At 39.9% G+C, this 14,233-nt stretch overlaps 1 protein-coding gene across 4 annotated transcripts in view; it reads right to left on the reverse strand.

The window, feature by feature from the left end:
* Positions 1-14,233, reverse strand: part of LOC113123093 (dedicator of cytokinesis protein 9) — a 66,944-nt gene that overhangs the window by 1,946 nt on the left and 50,765 nt on the right. For 2 of the 4 annotated variants that reach the window (XM_026294875.2, XM_026294876.1), the window contains exons 27-53: positions 14,124-14,195; positions 12,981-13,127; positions 12,749-12,832; positions 12,421-12,532; positions 12,181-12,228; positions 11,190-11,368; positions 10,969-11,085; positions 10,354-10,465; positions 10,125-10,258; positions 8,592-8,706; positions 8,400-8,466; positions 8,259-8,306; positions 6,999-7,135; positions 5,958-6,073; positions 5,712-5,849; positions 5,432-5,614; positions 5,106-5,219; positions 4,779-4,994; positions 4,503-4,560; positions 4,112-4,218; positions 3,498-3,620; positions 3,270-3,383; positions 1,696-1,842; positions 1,408-1,618; positions 741-931; positions 535-635; positions 266-404 (exon numbers count right to left, since the gene is read on the reverse strand). In XM_026294875.2, coding sequence (XP_026150660.1) covers positions 266-404; positions 535-635; positions 741-931; positions 1,408-1,618; positions 1,696-1,842; positions 3,270-3,383; positions 3,498-3,620; positions 4,112-4,218; positions 4,503-4,560; positions 4,779-4,994; positions 5,106-5,219; positions 5,432-5,614; positions 5,712-5,849; positions 5,958-6,073; positions 6,999-7,135; positions 8,259-8,306; positions 8,400-8,466; positions 8,592-8,706; positions 10,125-10,258; positions 10,354-10,465; positions 10,969-11,085; positions 11,190-11,368; positions 12,181-12,228; positions 12,421-12,532; positions 12,749-12,832; positions 12,981-13,127; positions 14,124-14,195 — 3,330 coding nt within the window. The remainder of the gene's footprint in view (positions 1-265; positions 405-534; positions 636-740; positions 932-1,407; positions 1,619-1,695; positions 1,843-3,269; positions 3,384-3,497; positions 3,621-4,111; positions 4,219-4,502; positions 4,561-4,778; positions 4,995-5,105; positions 5,220-5,431; positions 5,615-5,711; positions 5,850-5,957; positions 6,074-6,998; positions 7,136-8,258; positions 8,307-8,399; positions 8,467-8,591; positions 8,707-10,124; positions 10,259-10,353; positions 10,466-10,968; positions 11,086-11,189; positions 11,369-12,180; positions 12,229-12,420; positions 12,533-12,748; positions 12,833-12,980; positions 13,128-14,123; positions 14,196-14,233) is intronic. The other 2 variants (XM_026294877.2, XM_026294878.1) reach the window with 1 other exon arrangement.

A 14,233-nucleotide genomic window follows, 5' to 3' on the forward strand; every position in this document is an offset into this window, starting at 1 on the left:
TAGTTGTCCGTCTGGCTGGATCAACAATGAACTTTTTTGTTTTTTACATTATGGTGCTTCATATATTACCATCCAATCTGCTCATGTCAGCACAAAGGAAAAACAGAGAATGGTGTTATCAAAGAGTGTGTTATCAGACACCTTATTAAGCATTTCATCAATGACCTTGCATATATTTCACCAGGCACAATCCAGAGGCACATTGCATTTGTAACATTAGTAATGCACACAGGTTGTGTAACAGTTGAGACAATGATTTACTTACTTGTTCATGCATGATGATAGACAGCTCTCTAGCCAGGTCTCTATAGTTTGCTTTCATCTCATCATGATACTCCTGTTGGTCCTCTTTAATCAGTCGCTCATTAATATTTAGACCATGGCCACATGCTTCCACAAAATGCCTGCTCAAACGAACATAAATAATAAAGATCATAATAACAGTGATACAATACGCTAAAGAAAAATTACACAAGGTGGTAAAACTTGATCCAGCTTTGTGCAGACACAGAAACACCAGACATCTCATCTCACCTGAAGACCTCTTTCAGCTGTTTGACCTTGTTATCAGGATACTTCTTGGTGCTCGCATCATCCAGAAAAGCTCGGGCATATGCAAGTGGTCCTGCATTTACCTGAGAGAGAATACAGGGACTAGGTCAGCAAATTCTAATAAGGTTTTTATGTCTATCCTACTAAGAGTGTGTGTGTGTATGTATGTTAAAATCCAAGGCAGGCACCTGGACACTGATGCTGCCCTGCAGTTTGAGCTGCAGACGGATCATGTCCACCTCGCTGGAGGAGCAGAGCTGTTTGATCTCGGCCACTTTCTTGCTCATCTCATCGATGGCCACCTCGATGGGGCTCAGGTCAGTGTGGTGTTGATACATCACTGCAATGCGTTTCTTTACATACGGGAAGCAATGTGTAGCTGTGATGCAGAAACACGATGATGAGAGGGCTGAACAGGTTTTTTCTTGGTGTAATAACTTTTCTCTTGCATGTGTTTTTGCAGTACTACAGCTCAGGACTAACTCTTATGTGTACTCTACACTCTTTGAAAGATAATGAAGATAAGGAAATAAGGTTGAACTTTTGGATCTTTTGCACCATAAAACTATAAATCTGTGATTAAGATTAGGAAAGGTCCTTGACAAACAGCTGACATGTTCAGCAATCTAATCAAGATCTTCCAGGACATTTCTGCTGAGTGATTAATCTAATACCCATGTTACTACCATACTGAAAGCTTTGCTCTGTGTGTGAATATGAATATAACAGTCGAAGGAGGCACTCCATCACTTGGGAGGTAAATAGAGAAACAAATCCTAAATAAATAAATACAATTCAGTACAAATAGATACTAAATAGCTAGAGTAGCCCTTTATGGTATATAAGGTTACCTACTGGTTAGTATAGTCCTGCGTTTGCACTGCTCCTCCACACCACCTTGCTTTTTGCCCGATATGGTGAAAGGCATCTCAAATACAAATCGCCGAATATTGTGACTTTTTTCAAAGTCAGTCTTCCTGTCCACCAGCTCCTTCTCCTCCAGGTAAGGGGTCACATGTGTCACTTGGATATATGCATATTTAGAGTCCAGATCTTTGGGGTTAATCTGCAGAAGATACATGCCATTAAAATGGATTTTCAAAATGAATCCTCAACACAAACTAAATAACAACCAAGTCTCACCTTTCCAGAGTCCTGAATCATCTTCACATTCTCCTGTCCAAACTTGTCAGAGTACAACTTGAGGAGCCTCTGAGATATCTCTGACAGAGGGGTGAATTTTGGTTCTTTGTAGATGTACTCCTTACCATCTTCATCCTCAAAGAAACCCTAAAAAAGATAAAACATCATCAGAGTTATTAAGAAATAAATAGATTTTTTTTTATCTAACATGATATTCAGAACCAAACAGTGCCACATCAAACCACACAGGCGGTGAGTGGGAGTCTTTCCAATAATTTGTTAAATGAATGGCAAAATACTCTTTAAGTCTCAGCTCTGGGCTGAAAGGTTTGGCAGACTCCACAAATACACGACCCTTTATCAAAGGTTCAAAACACAGAGACAAAAAAAATGAAATTGCACTGCAAGGCGTTAAATTATTTCAGTTCAATGACGTGAGAAGGACAAATGAGGGGGCATAGATTTCACACTGTCAGTGGGAGCACTTAGATAAGTCATTCGTCTTGTATCTAAATGGTCAAGAGTCCCATGAACAGATGGTGAAGCCATGCATTTACCCAGTGAGAGATGATTTCTTGCTATTAGCCCTTCAGGGGTTTCCTACTACGATTAAGACAACACTGACGCTGGAGTAGAGGAGGAGTTAAAGGGCTAAAAGATAAGCAATGCACGTGAAATAGCACTGACTGCATTAGCAAAGGAGCACAACACAGCCTAAAACTTCACTTCACTGCAGCCCAACTGCAATGTTGGCTTTCATATTGATTTACCTCAGCCTCTGAGTCAGTAAACTGGTACTGCTTCAGGGTGTAGACAACAGAAAATATAGTTATTATATACCATATAAAAACTACTTTACTACTATGAAGAAATGTAACACAGTTTGTATTTTATATGCTACTGCATCACTAATTAGACAAAGACAGACTGGATCTGTGGATCTGTTATTGAAATACACAAAAAGAGGTAACCACAGCCAACAAATAATTTATTTCGAAAATCTAGACAAAAATAAGAGTCAGTATTAAACACAAAAGCAGAAACACTGAAACAAAAACACAAGTGGACAAGTGCCGTGCAACACACTCCCTAAAACAGAAAGCAGCAGTGTTGACTGATGGCTGCTGTAAATCGAAGCAACAAAGTGTGACTGAGAAGTGCGATGGATTACAGCTGCACCAACACCACACAAGGACTCAGGCTGCTCAGAGAGACTAGCAAAAGTCTACTGCACAACTTACCGCTGCCTTCAAAGACGATGAAAAGCAGAAAAGGGTATTAGAGTGGATTATAAAATGCCACAGCATGTAGTCATGCTCTTAAAAAAAAAACAAAACACCTTTAGCAGCCCCCATGCTCAAGTAAAATACTCTGCAACACAGCAACAAAAGTAATACTTGTCTTCCTCAGTGAAATCAAGTTAATACTTTTACATACAGCTAGTGCAGAGACATATAACTGCATTGATTATTAAGTACAGTAAATTAAACTAAAAATGAAAATATATATTGTATATATTGTATATATATATATATATATATATTGTCAGATAACAGGTTGAGTGAAAAACTCACCTGGCCAAAGAAAGCCACTCTAAAGTAGGTGCCCAGCAGTCTCTTGCCTGTGTGCATCACCTCTGTCACTTTGCTGTATGCACGATGCAGCGTGTCATACAGATGGGCTAGTCTCTGTGCAAAAAAAAATGTTAAATTAGAACATGTAGAAGAAAGTATTTAAGGTTAAGGTCAGATCAGTTGGCTTTGCTGTGTGGAAATAAAATTCCTCATGAAGAAGCTCTGTACCTCAAAGTCCCTGCGCTTCTCATAGATGGGAATTATGAGCTTATAGATGTCAGAGATGAGCTCGTAACGCTCGGCTTTCCACAGTCCATCTGCACACTCCTCCAAAAGCTCCATTAGGACATCCTAAGGGAAAGAGGAAAGGGGAAAAGAGAGCTAAAGAAAAACACGTATCTACATGCATCTTACTGAGGTGCTGGCACAGTATATGCTTAAACACTTATTTAAAAATGAACTGCATTGGACATATGAGTGTGTTGCCCTCCTGGAAATCTGACTAGTGTTCTTTGAGAAAACAGTAATTTAAAATATTATTACATCTTTCAGACTAAAAATCATCACAGAACTCACAAAAATATACATTTATTATGTGTTGTTAAAACATATGAACAACAGCTGACACAGCCCAGTTACCACTCAAACAATGTCTCACTATTTAAAAGGATGACTCAAAATAAGCTTTTTGGAAACATAGTCACATACCTTCATACGTTGAATTCACATTAAAATGCTTTCTCTTGGCATTAGCTGATAGTCAGCTTGTGTTCGAATTTCAGCATGTTTGTTTGCACAGTCAATGTGTAAGTAATTCAAATATAGGCTGAATTTTTACGTACTTCGTTGAAATGCACGTCTTGCATGCCGACATCCTCCATCATTGCTGCCTCTTCATCGATGTTTGGAGTCACAACACGAAATGCTGAGCAGCCCTGCCTGAACATGCCTGCAGACAGCAAACGACAATATTTTAACAAATCAGCCAAAACCTTTTAAAGACAAAGAATAAGAATCTGAAAGATTTTAAGCAATAGTACAGATAGATAGAAAAATGCATATGTCCAGTAGGTCATACAAAACAACAACCACACTTCCCCTCATCAACATTAAAGGCAAAATTGGTGGTAAGTTAAAATTGACATAATAATAGTGACATAACACTAACTGTTTTGAATTAGAATATACATGTGCTGCTGTGTGGCATGCAAGAGAAATAGATAATTAAAGCACCTTTTCTCCGCAGGTATTCTGCCACAAGTGCTGCAACATGCACATAGCACATGGCTGCCTGTAAACAAGAACAACCCAAGTCAGATACACCAAATAATATTGATAGTTCATGTCATGTTACTTGACAGTATCATGCACTTAAAAAACATCAGCACTAAAAATATAAATCCAGACCTCTGATTAGACACAAATCAAAACGGACCTTATCACACATCAGTCATACCAAAGTCCAATTTGGTCAGAGACACAGTCAGACAGGTGACAGTTATTACAGACCTCTGACAGGTCTCCATTCTTTACATGGATTCGAGCCATGCTGTCCAACCAGGTCTTGCGTAGCTCAGGTGTGCTGGCGTAGGATTTGGCCAGGCTGTACTGCAGATCCACCAGCATCTCTGGATCTCTCTCATGCTCCTTCATCTGAGCTGTGGCCATCAAGACTGTTCTGATACGTTTGGTCAGATCCTTCACATCTGATGGGAAAGCTGTGTTCTGTCAAGGAGGATGCAGTAATTAATCAACTATGTCATTGCTATTTTAAATGTGCATTTTTGTTTATTAAAGAGGAATCACAGAAGGGAGGAAAATAAATGACTTCCTGACCTTGATAGTTTTGTCACTGTTGGCACAGTTGTTGATTATTGACAGAGACTGCTGGAAACGGGTACTTCCAATACCAATGACATCAGCTATCAACTGACTAACAGCAATCACCACCTAAAGAAAAGAAAAGATCAATAATTAGCATTTTTTTCAACCAATGTGCTTTTGTTGACATTAGCATTATTTTTATTTAAAGTGTTTAAGGCCACATTTGGCATATGTGTAAAGAGATTTATGATACTTGCTAAATCAAACAAATTTTTTTTATTCAGATTTTTTATTTTTTATTATTGCAACCAAAGAAATCCTAAGAGGGACTACCTTACCTGTAAGTGCGTCCGAACAAATGATTTGCGACCTGTGTAGTCAAAATTGCTCTTCATGAGGAAGTAGAGCAGATGGGCCGCATCATTGCGAATGGAGCTGAGCTTGGAGTTACAGCACTTCAAGATCTCATAGCAGAACGCGGCACACATGTCAGCGCGGCCTTCAAAGAACGTGCAGGGGAACTAGAAGGTGAAGAAGACAAGATAGCTCATCATCTACTATGGGACGACAAGGCCAGGACAAACAGAGTATTGATAAGGCACTAAAAGTCCTTCAGACCTTGTAGATGAAGGTGCGCAGTGAAGTGAAGACTTGCTTAAGGGCTGTCTCTGACTGGTTGATCCGCAGGAAACACAGGTGGACTTCAAACACCTTCTTCATGAGTGGGCTGTGGCCATGGTCAGAGCACAGCTGTGCCTGTGGGGAAACACATGATCACCTTAGAATCAGAATTATGAATTAGTCCTGGCACAGATTAAATTGAAAGCACAGTGAATCTGCGTAAAGTATTACGTTGTGTGTTACCTTGAAACCCATAATGAAGATACTTAGCGTGTCCAGAACAGTCAGGCACACCTCGGTGGCGATGTTGGCCTCCAGCAGTGACTGATTTAACACGTCGGCATCCGAGTGACTGTAGGCTAAAAAAGGACACAACAAAAAGCTGTAGCTGGTTCATCCCCACAAACACATGCAAAATAATGGCTCATATATCATATCATATCATATCATATCATATCATATCATATCATATCATATCATATCATATCATATCATATATCATATCAGTCAATGTGATCTTAGTGTTACAGGATGGAAAATTTCATTAAGTTAAAGTTTCATTCCAAACTTAAACATAAATTTTACAATAGTTTTTATTAAATAAAATTAAATGAAGACATGTTGTATTACTACTTTTTTACCATTAAAAAACAATAGAAGTATAAAGTGGCATTTTTTAATAAAAAAAGAGAAGCACAAAAATTCAACGCCTAACGAAAATAAATAAATCAATAAATAAAGCAAGCTTTATTTTGGAATGAAACCCGTCTCTTTTTAAATGTATTTTTTTCTGACAGAAATTGTAAAATAAAGTTAAGAGCAGATGGGAATAATTTAAAAGCTGATGTTCAGTTAAAACAGGCATGCTCTTAATTTTCAGTCTGCAAACTGCCTGTGAACCTGACACATTCTTACCATGGTCTACAGATATTCCAAGTAAACTTGAAATCTTTCTTACACTGAAAACACAAAGAAACTTCATTAAGTGATGCATTTTAACAGACTTACACGCTTAAACCCCTTAGTTAAAGTAAATATAATGCTACAAATGGCTACATTGGCCCTAATTAATTTCATTTAATTTACTGATGATGCCCCTATGTGTTCTCAAGCCATTTCTGCTTCAGAGTGGGCTGGGTTTAAATGGAGGATATGTAAGAGGATGCTGATGATGATGATGTTGTTGAGAAGCATGAGGATTCAGACCACTCAGGGTGAGGCGGCGGAGGGAGGGGGCCCTCTAACAGAGGGTGTTTAATGAGAAGTGCAGTATGGGGCACTTACTGTGGTTAAATGTGTATGAGTTATCCAGGCTGCTGAGCTGCTGTAAGCGGGCATGCATCATTCCCGCCCTGTTACGGGACACGGGCAGAGTCTGAGACTTCCGCTCATGTGCTACAGGTCCTGCCCCATCCTGGTTCCTGATGAGGAAACAGGACAATGTTAGATGGGCCTGATGAACTGTTAGTGAAGCAGGTTAGGGCCAATAATACTCAGGTTACAACGGAAATGTCTTCAGCACATTTAAAGATAATTTTTCTTATGAAATTTGAAAGTGCCATAATACAGAAAGGTATAACTTAGAAGACTGGATATCTTATAGTAAATGTACACATGTACCTGTAGCATCATCTAGCAAAACTATAGTAGTAATGGATGATGCAATTGCATGCAATTTAATAAGAAAATAAAGCAGAATTAAAGCAGTGAGTGAGAGCACAAGCCATGCATGTAAAAGAGAGATGTGATTTTAGAAAGCAAGCATTTGTGTTACAGCACTGCGGCTTTTGAAGGGTGAAAAGACACCATGCATTCAATCTGGTAAAGTCAGTTGCACTTTGAGCCTTACCCAAGCAGGAGAGGGCAGGAGCCAGGTCTTATTTCATTATGTTAAACTTGCCAGCATTTAAGCGAATCGAGACAGAAACAGTGGTGGAAGGTTAGAGAGAACGAACACTCAAAGCCTTCTGGGAGTCAAGGCCAGAACTGAGAGTACAGGACTGTGTTTGCAAACATTTTGAAAAGCTAGTGCTGTACGTAGAGTCACACCCTCCAACACCCACACACATTTATCAATTATGTTTTACCCTGAATATTGAATAAAGTCAGCGAGTAGTTACAGGACTGTCACACAGAGTACATCATTAAAAATATTCTGTCTTCGCAGAACAAGCAGGTGGCTAAAAATAAGATACGTGTACCCCTGAGGTTATTTCTGCTATTGCCACGGGGAACATAGAAAGAATATGGAATATCACAATTCATTTGTAGAAAGTAGAAATTACAATTTGAATTTAAAAGAAATTATATAACCATAATCAGTCAGCTGTAATGCCTGAATACAAGCAGCTAAACTAACACATCTGTAACATGATGGGTCACATCAGGTATTGTGTTCATCTGTAAAGGGGTGTGGGGGTGTGTAGCATATAAAAGGATGACAAGGAACCTGCACTTCATTAAAAAGTCAACCATATATAGAATTAAATAGCTTTAAACTAGTGGCATCCATGCACCTTATTTAGACACTGACAACAGCATTACCTTGCAATGTATCTCTTCCCCATGTATCTGAACTGATGAAGGCACACTCTGAGAAAACAAGCAAGTCCAAAAGTCACTGTAGAATTTTCTGCATTGCTTACAGTGTCAGAGTATTCATGATAACAATCTAAGACGCCTTACTCGACTAGAGTGAAGAAATCCATTAGCTCAGCAGATGAAGCCTTGTTCCAGTATGTGAACAAGGCATCTGGAAGAGGCAAACACTGACATTAGAAACATGACTGAACGCAGGTTTAGGTCCCAGACAGAACGACAGAAGGTACAGAGAGAGAGGGAAAAGAAACACGAGAGAGATGGAGAGTGAGCTCTTACCCTCAGACATGCTTTTCAGCACATGTAAGAAACACATGAGGAGGCTCTTGATCTCTGCCTGGTCCAGTTTGTCACATCGCAACAGGGTACTGCCCAAGGTTGAGGCAGGCTGATTCTGAGGGTCAAAGAGGCTGGTCAGGCATAGACCAACATATTTACACAATTTATCAACCTACGTATATATATAAAATCCTATCACAGCTCTTGGTCTTGTGTAGCTCATTTTGCTGCTTCAAACCAAGTACTGCTATAGAAATTTACATCAGTTTATTATTTATCTGCCTAAAAGAAAAAGGGCAGTCTGGGTATTGGTCATAGATAATGTATTGTAGTCAAAATAGTTTTTTCTGACTTACAGTATGAAGTGATTATTACCTGATTTGTATGAGATTTCTGAAGGTCTGGCATTACAGTAGTGCAGCTACACTAATGGAGCCTGTCGGGGCTCCATGCATGGTCGACTGACTGTCGGTAAAATCCCTGCTGCTCCCAGCTCAGGCAGAGAGCAGGGAGAAAGCCGAACCACAGTAGTGGAGCAACAGCTCACCACAGCATGGGTTTGGCAACACACCAAGCACATTCCTTTGCCAGCAGTTAGTCTAGACCATGCAACTAACTGGGGATGACTTCATGGAAAGCATGAGGCTATGGCTTTTAAAAGGGCATTTTGCTTAGAGGAGAGCTATAAGGCTAAAGTAAGTTTTCCTGTAAAGGTAAACAAAAAACTATGATGCTGTGAAGAAATTATTTGAATATACTTTTTGCCTGATGATTTAAAATTACTCCCGAATGTCCTTTTTCCCCATTACACACAATGTGAGAAATGCTGTCACAAAAAAATGCTTCAACACAAGATAAAAGCAACAACAATGCAATCCTTTGTTTCACTGACTTCTCAGATTTAGTTTAGGCTGCCTGCCAGGCAAAATAAACATAACACAACACACGAGAGAAACTCAAAAGTGTGGTATCTGTTAAGTGTTCATGCTTATCACTTTCTGGAAAAAGAGCAGAGGGAAACTCTGTAAGGTCCTGCAGTACAGCAGGTCTGCTTTACAGCACCAGAAAACAAAACAGTCCGGAACCTGAGAATCATCTGGCAAACAAAGGGCTTAGGGTTTAAAACACTAGGACACTCTCACAAACACATTCCCAGATGGGACACTCTTAGCAGGGAGGTGTTGTACTTGAAGTGAAATGCTGGGCTGCAGGGCGCTCTCTGCCACACAGGGGACAGAGAGCAGGGAGAAGTCCATGGTGACACGCTTGGTGCGCACAGAGAGCATGGACTCCTCAGTCTCCGTAAGGAAGCGCAGGACATTGACAGAGTGTCTCCGTACAAACTTCTCAGTCTGCCACAGCCAGCCGTACAGGTAAGGCGGAGGAGTTAATGGTACACGTTAACATGGTGTGACTCTTCTCTGCACTTTTGTTTAAACAAGGAGAGGTGTGATATGCCTGAGTATTTACATTTTCAATAAACTTTGTATGAGATTATTTCACAGGCATCTTGCTGCACTTTCAGAGATGTACCTTGTCAAGAGAGTTGCCCTTGTCGCTGCTCTTCTCAGGTAGGCTGTTGCCAGAGTCAGTGCTGATGAGTGAGCCGCGAGAGTCCGCGTGGCGCACGGAGTTAATGTTGGGGGTGGATGATGTGTGAGGTGAAGCTGTAAGAAACATGCAGAAGAAGAAAATTCTATATTAATAGGAAAACAAAATATTTTTGTCTTGTGATTTTCCACCATCATGTTTTCAGTCTCACCGGTGCCTGAGATGACTCCAAATACATCTTTGTGTAAGCTGGTGTCTAAAAAGGTGCTGGACCTGGGAGGTGTCATCAAAGCATTGGTAAGGAGTGAGTCCTCTCTTCCATTCTGAATGGATAAACATTGAAACAGCTTAATGGACACAGACCAACATAATGCATGTTTTTTTTGTAAGGCCACTGGGTGTATGGAGGTGTGGTCCCCTGACCCTAAACTCTAAAATTTCTGCTCATAAATGAGCATAGATGAGATGTAGGATATAGAATTCATCCCTAACGCAGGAATTGCAATCTTAGATTGGTCATCAACTTTATCAGACTGCAACCGTTTAAAGAGTGTAGCAGTTCAGTCTGAAATGATAATAGCTAATACATGAATTTGAAGGTTTTACAAATCATATCATCATGCATGACATCTAATGCTTGTCAGTCCATCCTATAAAATCAAGGGTGGTGCGTGCTGTATATTATCTTTAAGGCCTGGATATTGGTATAGACGTTAGGACGTGAGCTGTGCTGCTTTGATGCTCTTCTTGGTTTGTGATGTGAATGAACAGCTTTGGTACTGTATGTGTAGATAAGATATTCATGGCCACTAGGTGGCTCCCTCACATTGTTAGAGTGGTTGATGGTGAACGGCGATGCTTCCTTCACATTCAGCCTGTTGATGTTGTCTAGGAGCACACCAAACAAGGGCAAGTACAGGGTGGCCAGCCTGGCTTGCTGGCTCTGCAAAACAAATAAATCGCTCAACAGAATATCTCAAGATCACACAAAGACGCATCAGATGCTGAAGTGAAAATACAACAGATGAATGTTTAAACATTGCTTACTTTAGAAGTGTAGCGGTCATCAAAGGTGTGCTTCATCATCAGATTCTTCAGCACCTGGATGGATATCTGACGAACCTCCCTGAACTCTTGCAGAGCTGCACTGACCTCCCTGAGCAGCATCCCAACCACGAAGTGGTTCTTACAGAAGTCATCTGTCAGCGAGTAATCCAGCTGGAGATCTGAAGGAAGGAAGAGGGGGAGGAAGACATCAGGACTGGCTGACTGAGAAGTATACGCAGGAGGTGAGTGAAAGATGAAGACACAAACTGCACTAAACAATTAGAGCAGATATATAATGAAGTACTGTAATGTAAACAATATAAATCATCTGTGTGTGGAAAGAAAAACACATATACCGATATGATTAAGCTTCCATGTTTGACAGGTTCAGACCATGTGAGTGAGCTGCTGCTCAACAGCAAGAGGGATCATTGTGGAAAGACAAACAAGATTAAAGCTAGTGATTGAACAGCAGCATCTGCTCACAGGCGGTTTCCAAGCGCATTTAAGACAAAGTAAAGCAATCCCAAATCATACACACAAAGATTCCCCAAACCACTGTAATCAAATTCTACAGGCTGCTTTGTCTACTTTTATCTCTTTAAAACCTGCATCTCAAGCCTGCAAGCTTTAAAAAGACAACAGGTTTCTTAGAAATGACAGAAGATAAAGTGTCTTTTGCAGGTCATTCTCATCACTAATCACCAAACCACTTAAAGACAGAAAAAAAATACTTGCCCCCATAATCCTCCACACCTGCACAAAGAGCCAGTCTTATTACATATATATAGTGTATAACCACAGATTATGAACAGTATAAGCTTTCTGTGCTCTATGTTGAAATGGATAGATGAACTAGATCACAGTAAAGCTGGAACTGATTCAATTCAGATTTTAAAGAGAATATTCAACTTTCTGGTCACAGTCGAATGATTCAAAGAGTGTCTGCTCTTATCGGACATGACATGCAAGAAGCACACCTTGCACCTACCTAATGGAGTATCGTATGACTCCACCGTATCATATGGAGATAACAAAGCTAATTGAGGAATACAAAAAACAAACAAAGTGTGTACTGTAAAATAAACAGCTGCTACATCAGCAGAAAATATGTACATATGAAGGTTTTATGTGTTGGCTGTGGACAATAAAACACTTTTTCTTGATTGCAAAATGAGAGCCAGCATTAGATTTGATGCTTGACCAAAGATAAATTGGATGATTGTCTCACCTTGAAATCTCAGTATCCTTCCCTTTCCAAATGGCATGGGCAGGTTCAGAGGGACATAGTGCTCATGGTTGCACACAACACGCAAGAACTCAAACTTGAATTCAAACAGTGTCTGCATCCAGAAACAGATCCCAGTAAGGCAAATTTAATTCAACACAAGACAAATTAGTCAAAAACATATTCAGAGTGTAGCCTGACAGCTTCCATTAGAGCGCGGACTGAGCTGAAGTCTCTGCTTTATAAAGCTTTTTTTTTTTTTTTTTTAAAAACAGGCTGTCATACAGTTTGATTTCTATAAATGCTGTTGCTGCTTGCATTGTCAGTGTACCTTTGGGTCTCCTGGCATAAAACAGTTGATATAGTTGTTGATCTGCTTGAACACAAAGCCTCTGTCCATCAGGTTAAAACAACGCTGAAGAATGAAGCAGGAAAAATAATTATTTATAGTAAACAGGAAATAATTTAATATCCACATAAATTCAGCACCGTGCAAACTTTTACCAGCTATTCTTTTCTTGTACACTTAAAACCACACAGGAGCTGTAATGGATATTCCTGACCTTGATAAATACTGCCAGACTGTGGTTGGCATTCCTGGCAGCATCGAGGTTGTCCTTGTATTTCTGTGTGATGTGTGGCATCATTAGGTTGACCAGAGTCTCCACTGTGTGATGGAAAGATGCTGAAAAGCGCTGATTCCTGGACAGCTGAAAGACAACACCAGGATGTTGGAACAAAAGTCCATATACAACGTATGTTTCTCAGATTTTGCCATAGACCTCTATTATTCATAAAAACAGATCCGTGTGCCACACTATTGTGCTGGGAAGTGTGTTTTTTTTATTACCATAACCCTGAGCATTGTAGATCATTTTGAACCAATACTTTCCTGCTGCTATAAATACTCACTTGAGCTTCAAATGTGTATTAATCTGAAATCAGGCCCTAACAAATATGCTGTGTAGTCCTATTTGAGAAATATTTGCTAAAAACTACAGATCCCAGCTGTAAAATAATCTCCTCTCTTCAAATGTAAAATCTGGGGCATCTGGTGGCCTAACAGTTAAGGTGCATACCACATAACCACAATGTCGATAATTTGATTCCCAGCATTGAATACCTCTCTTTCTTTCTGCTCATTTCTCTCTAGACGGCTAAATATCAAATTCAGGAAAAAATAATCTTAAAAGTTTAAACTAAATATTTATGCCCCTGTAAGGATTTACATTGTCAGTAGACACAAATGAGCTGAATGGGCTGACAGCCATACACAGTGTACGGACGTTTGGAAATACTTAGACAGAATAACATTTTGTCACATGATTTATTGACAAAAATGGAATAAGGTTTATTGCCTGCCTTATCTTTTCTGTGACGCATCAAAAAACATGGGCACATTGTTTCTAGTCTGGAATGACCTACTCCTCTGGTGCATTTACTTGCTTCCACTGTGGCCTGCACATTCTGCCAGTGGAGGTTAAACACAGGGATGTGGTTGGCTATGGAGTATTAAAAAAAAACAAACAGCAAATTTAATTGCACAGCAGTGTGGGACAGACTGTGGATACATAATAACTCGACTGTGGTACTGTGGTTGTCCACGAGAACTGGCATGTTGTAAACTGCAGCGAAGAACCTAAGCTGTAATGAAGTAGAGATCACTAGACCCCAGTAAGTCCATGTACATGTAGTGGCAGGCTCACCTTCACTTTACAACTCGCAATCAAGTACTGAGCCATGGACTTGACTAAGGCTTCAAAGAAATACCAGGAGTACTGCAGAGACAAAACATCAAATACCAATCAGAACAATA

This window comes from Mastacembelus armatus, chromosome 21 (genome assembly GCF_900324485.2).
Source record: "Mastacembelus armatus chromosome 21, fMasArm1.2, whole genome shotgun sequence".
NCBI classification, from domain to species: Eukaryota; Metazoa; Chordata; class Actinopteri; order Synbranchiformes; family Mastacembelidae; genus Mastacembelus; species Mastacembelus armatus.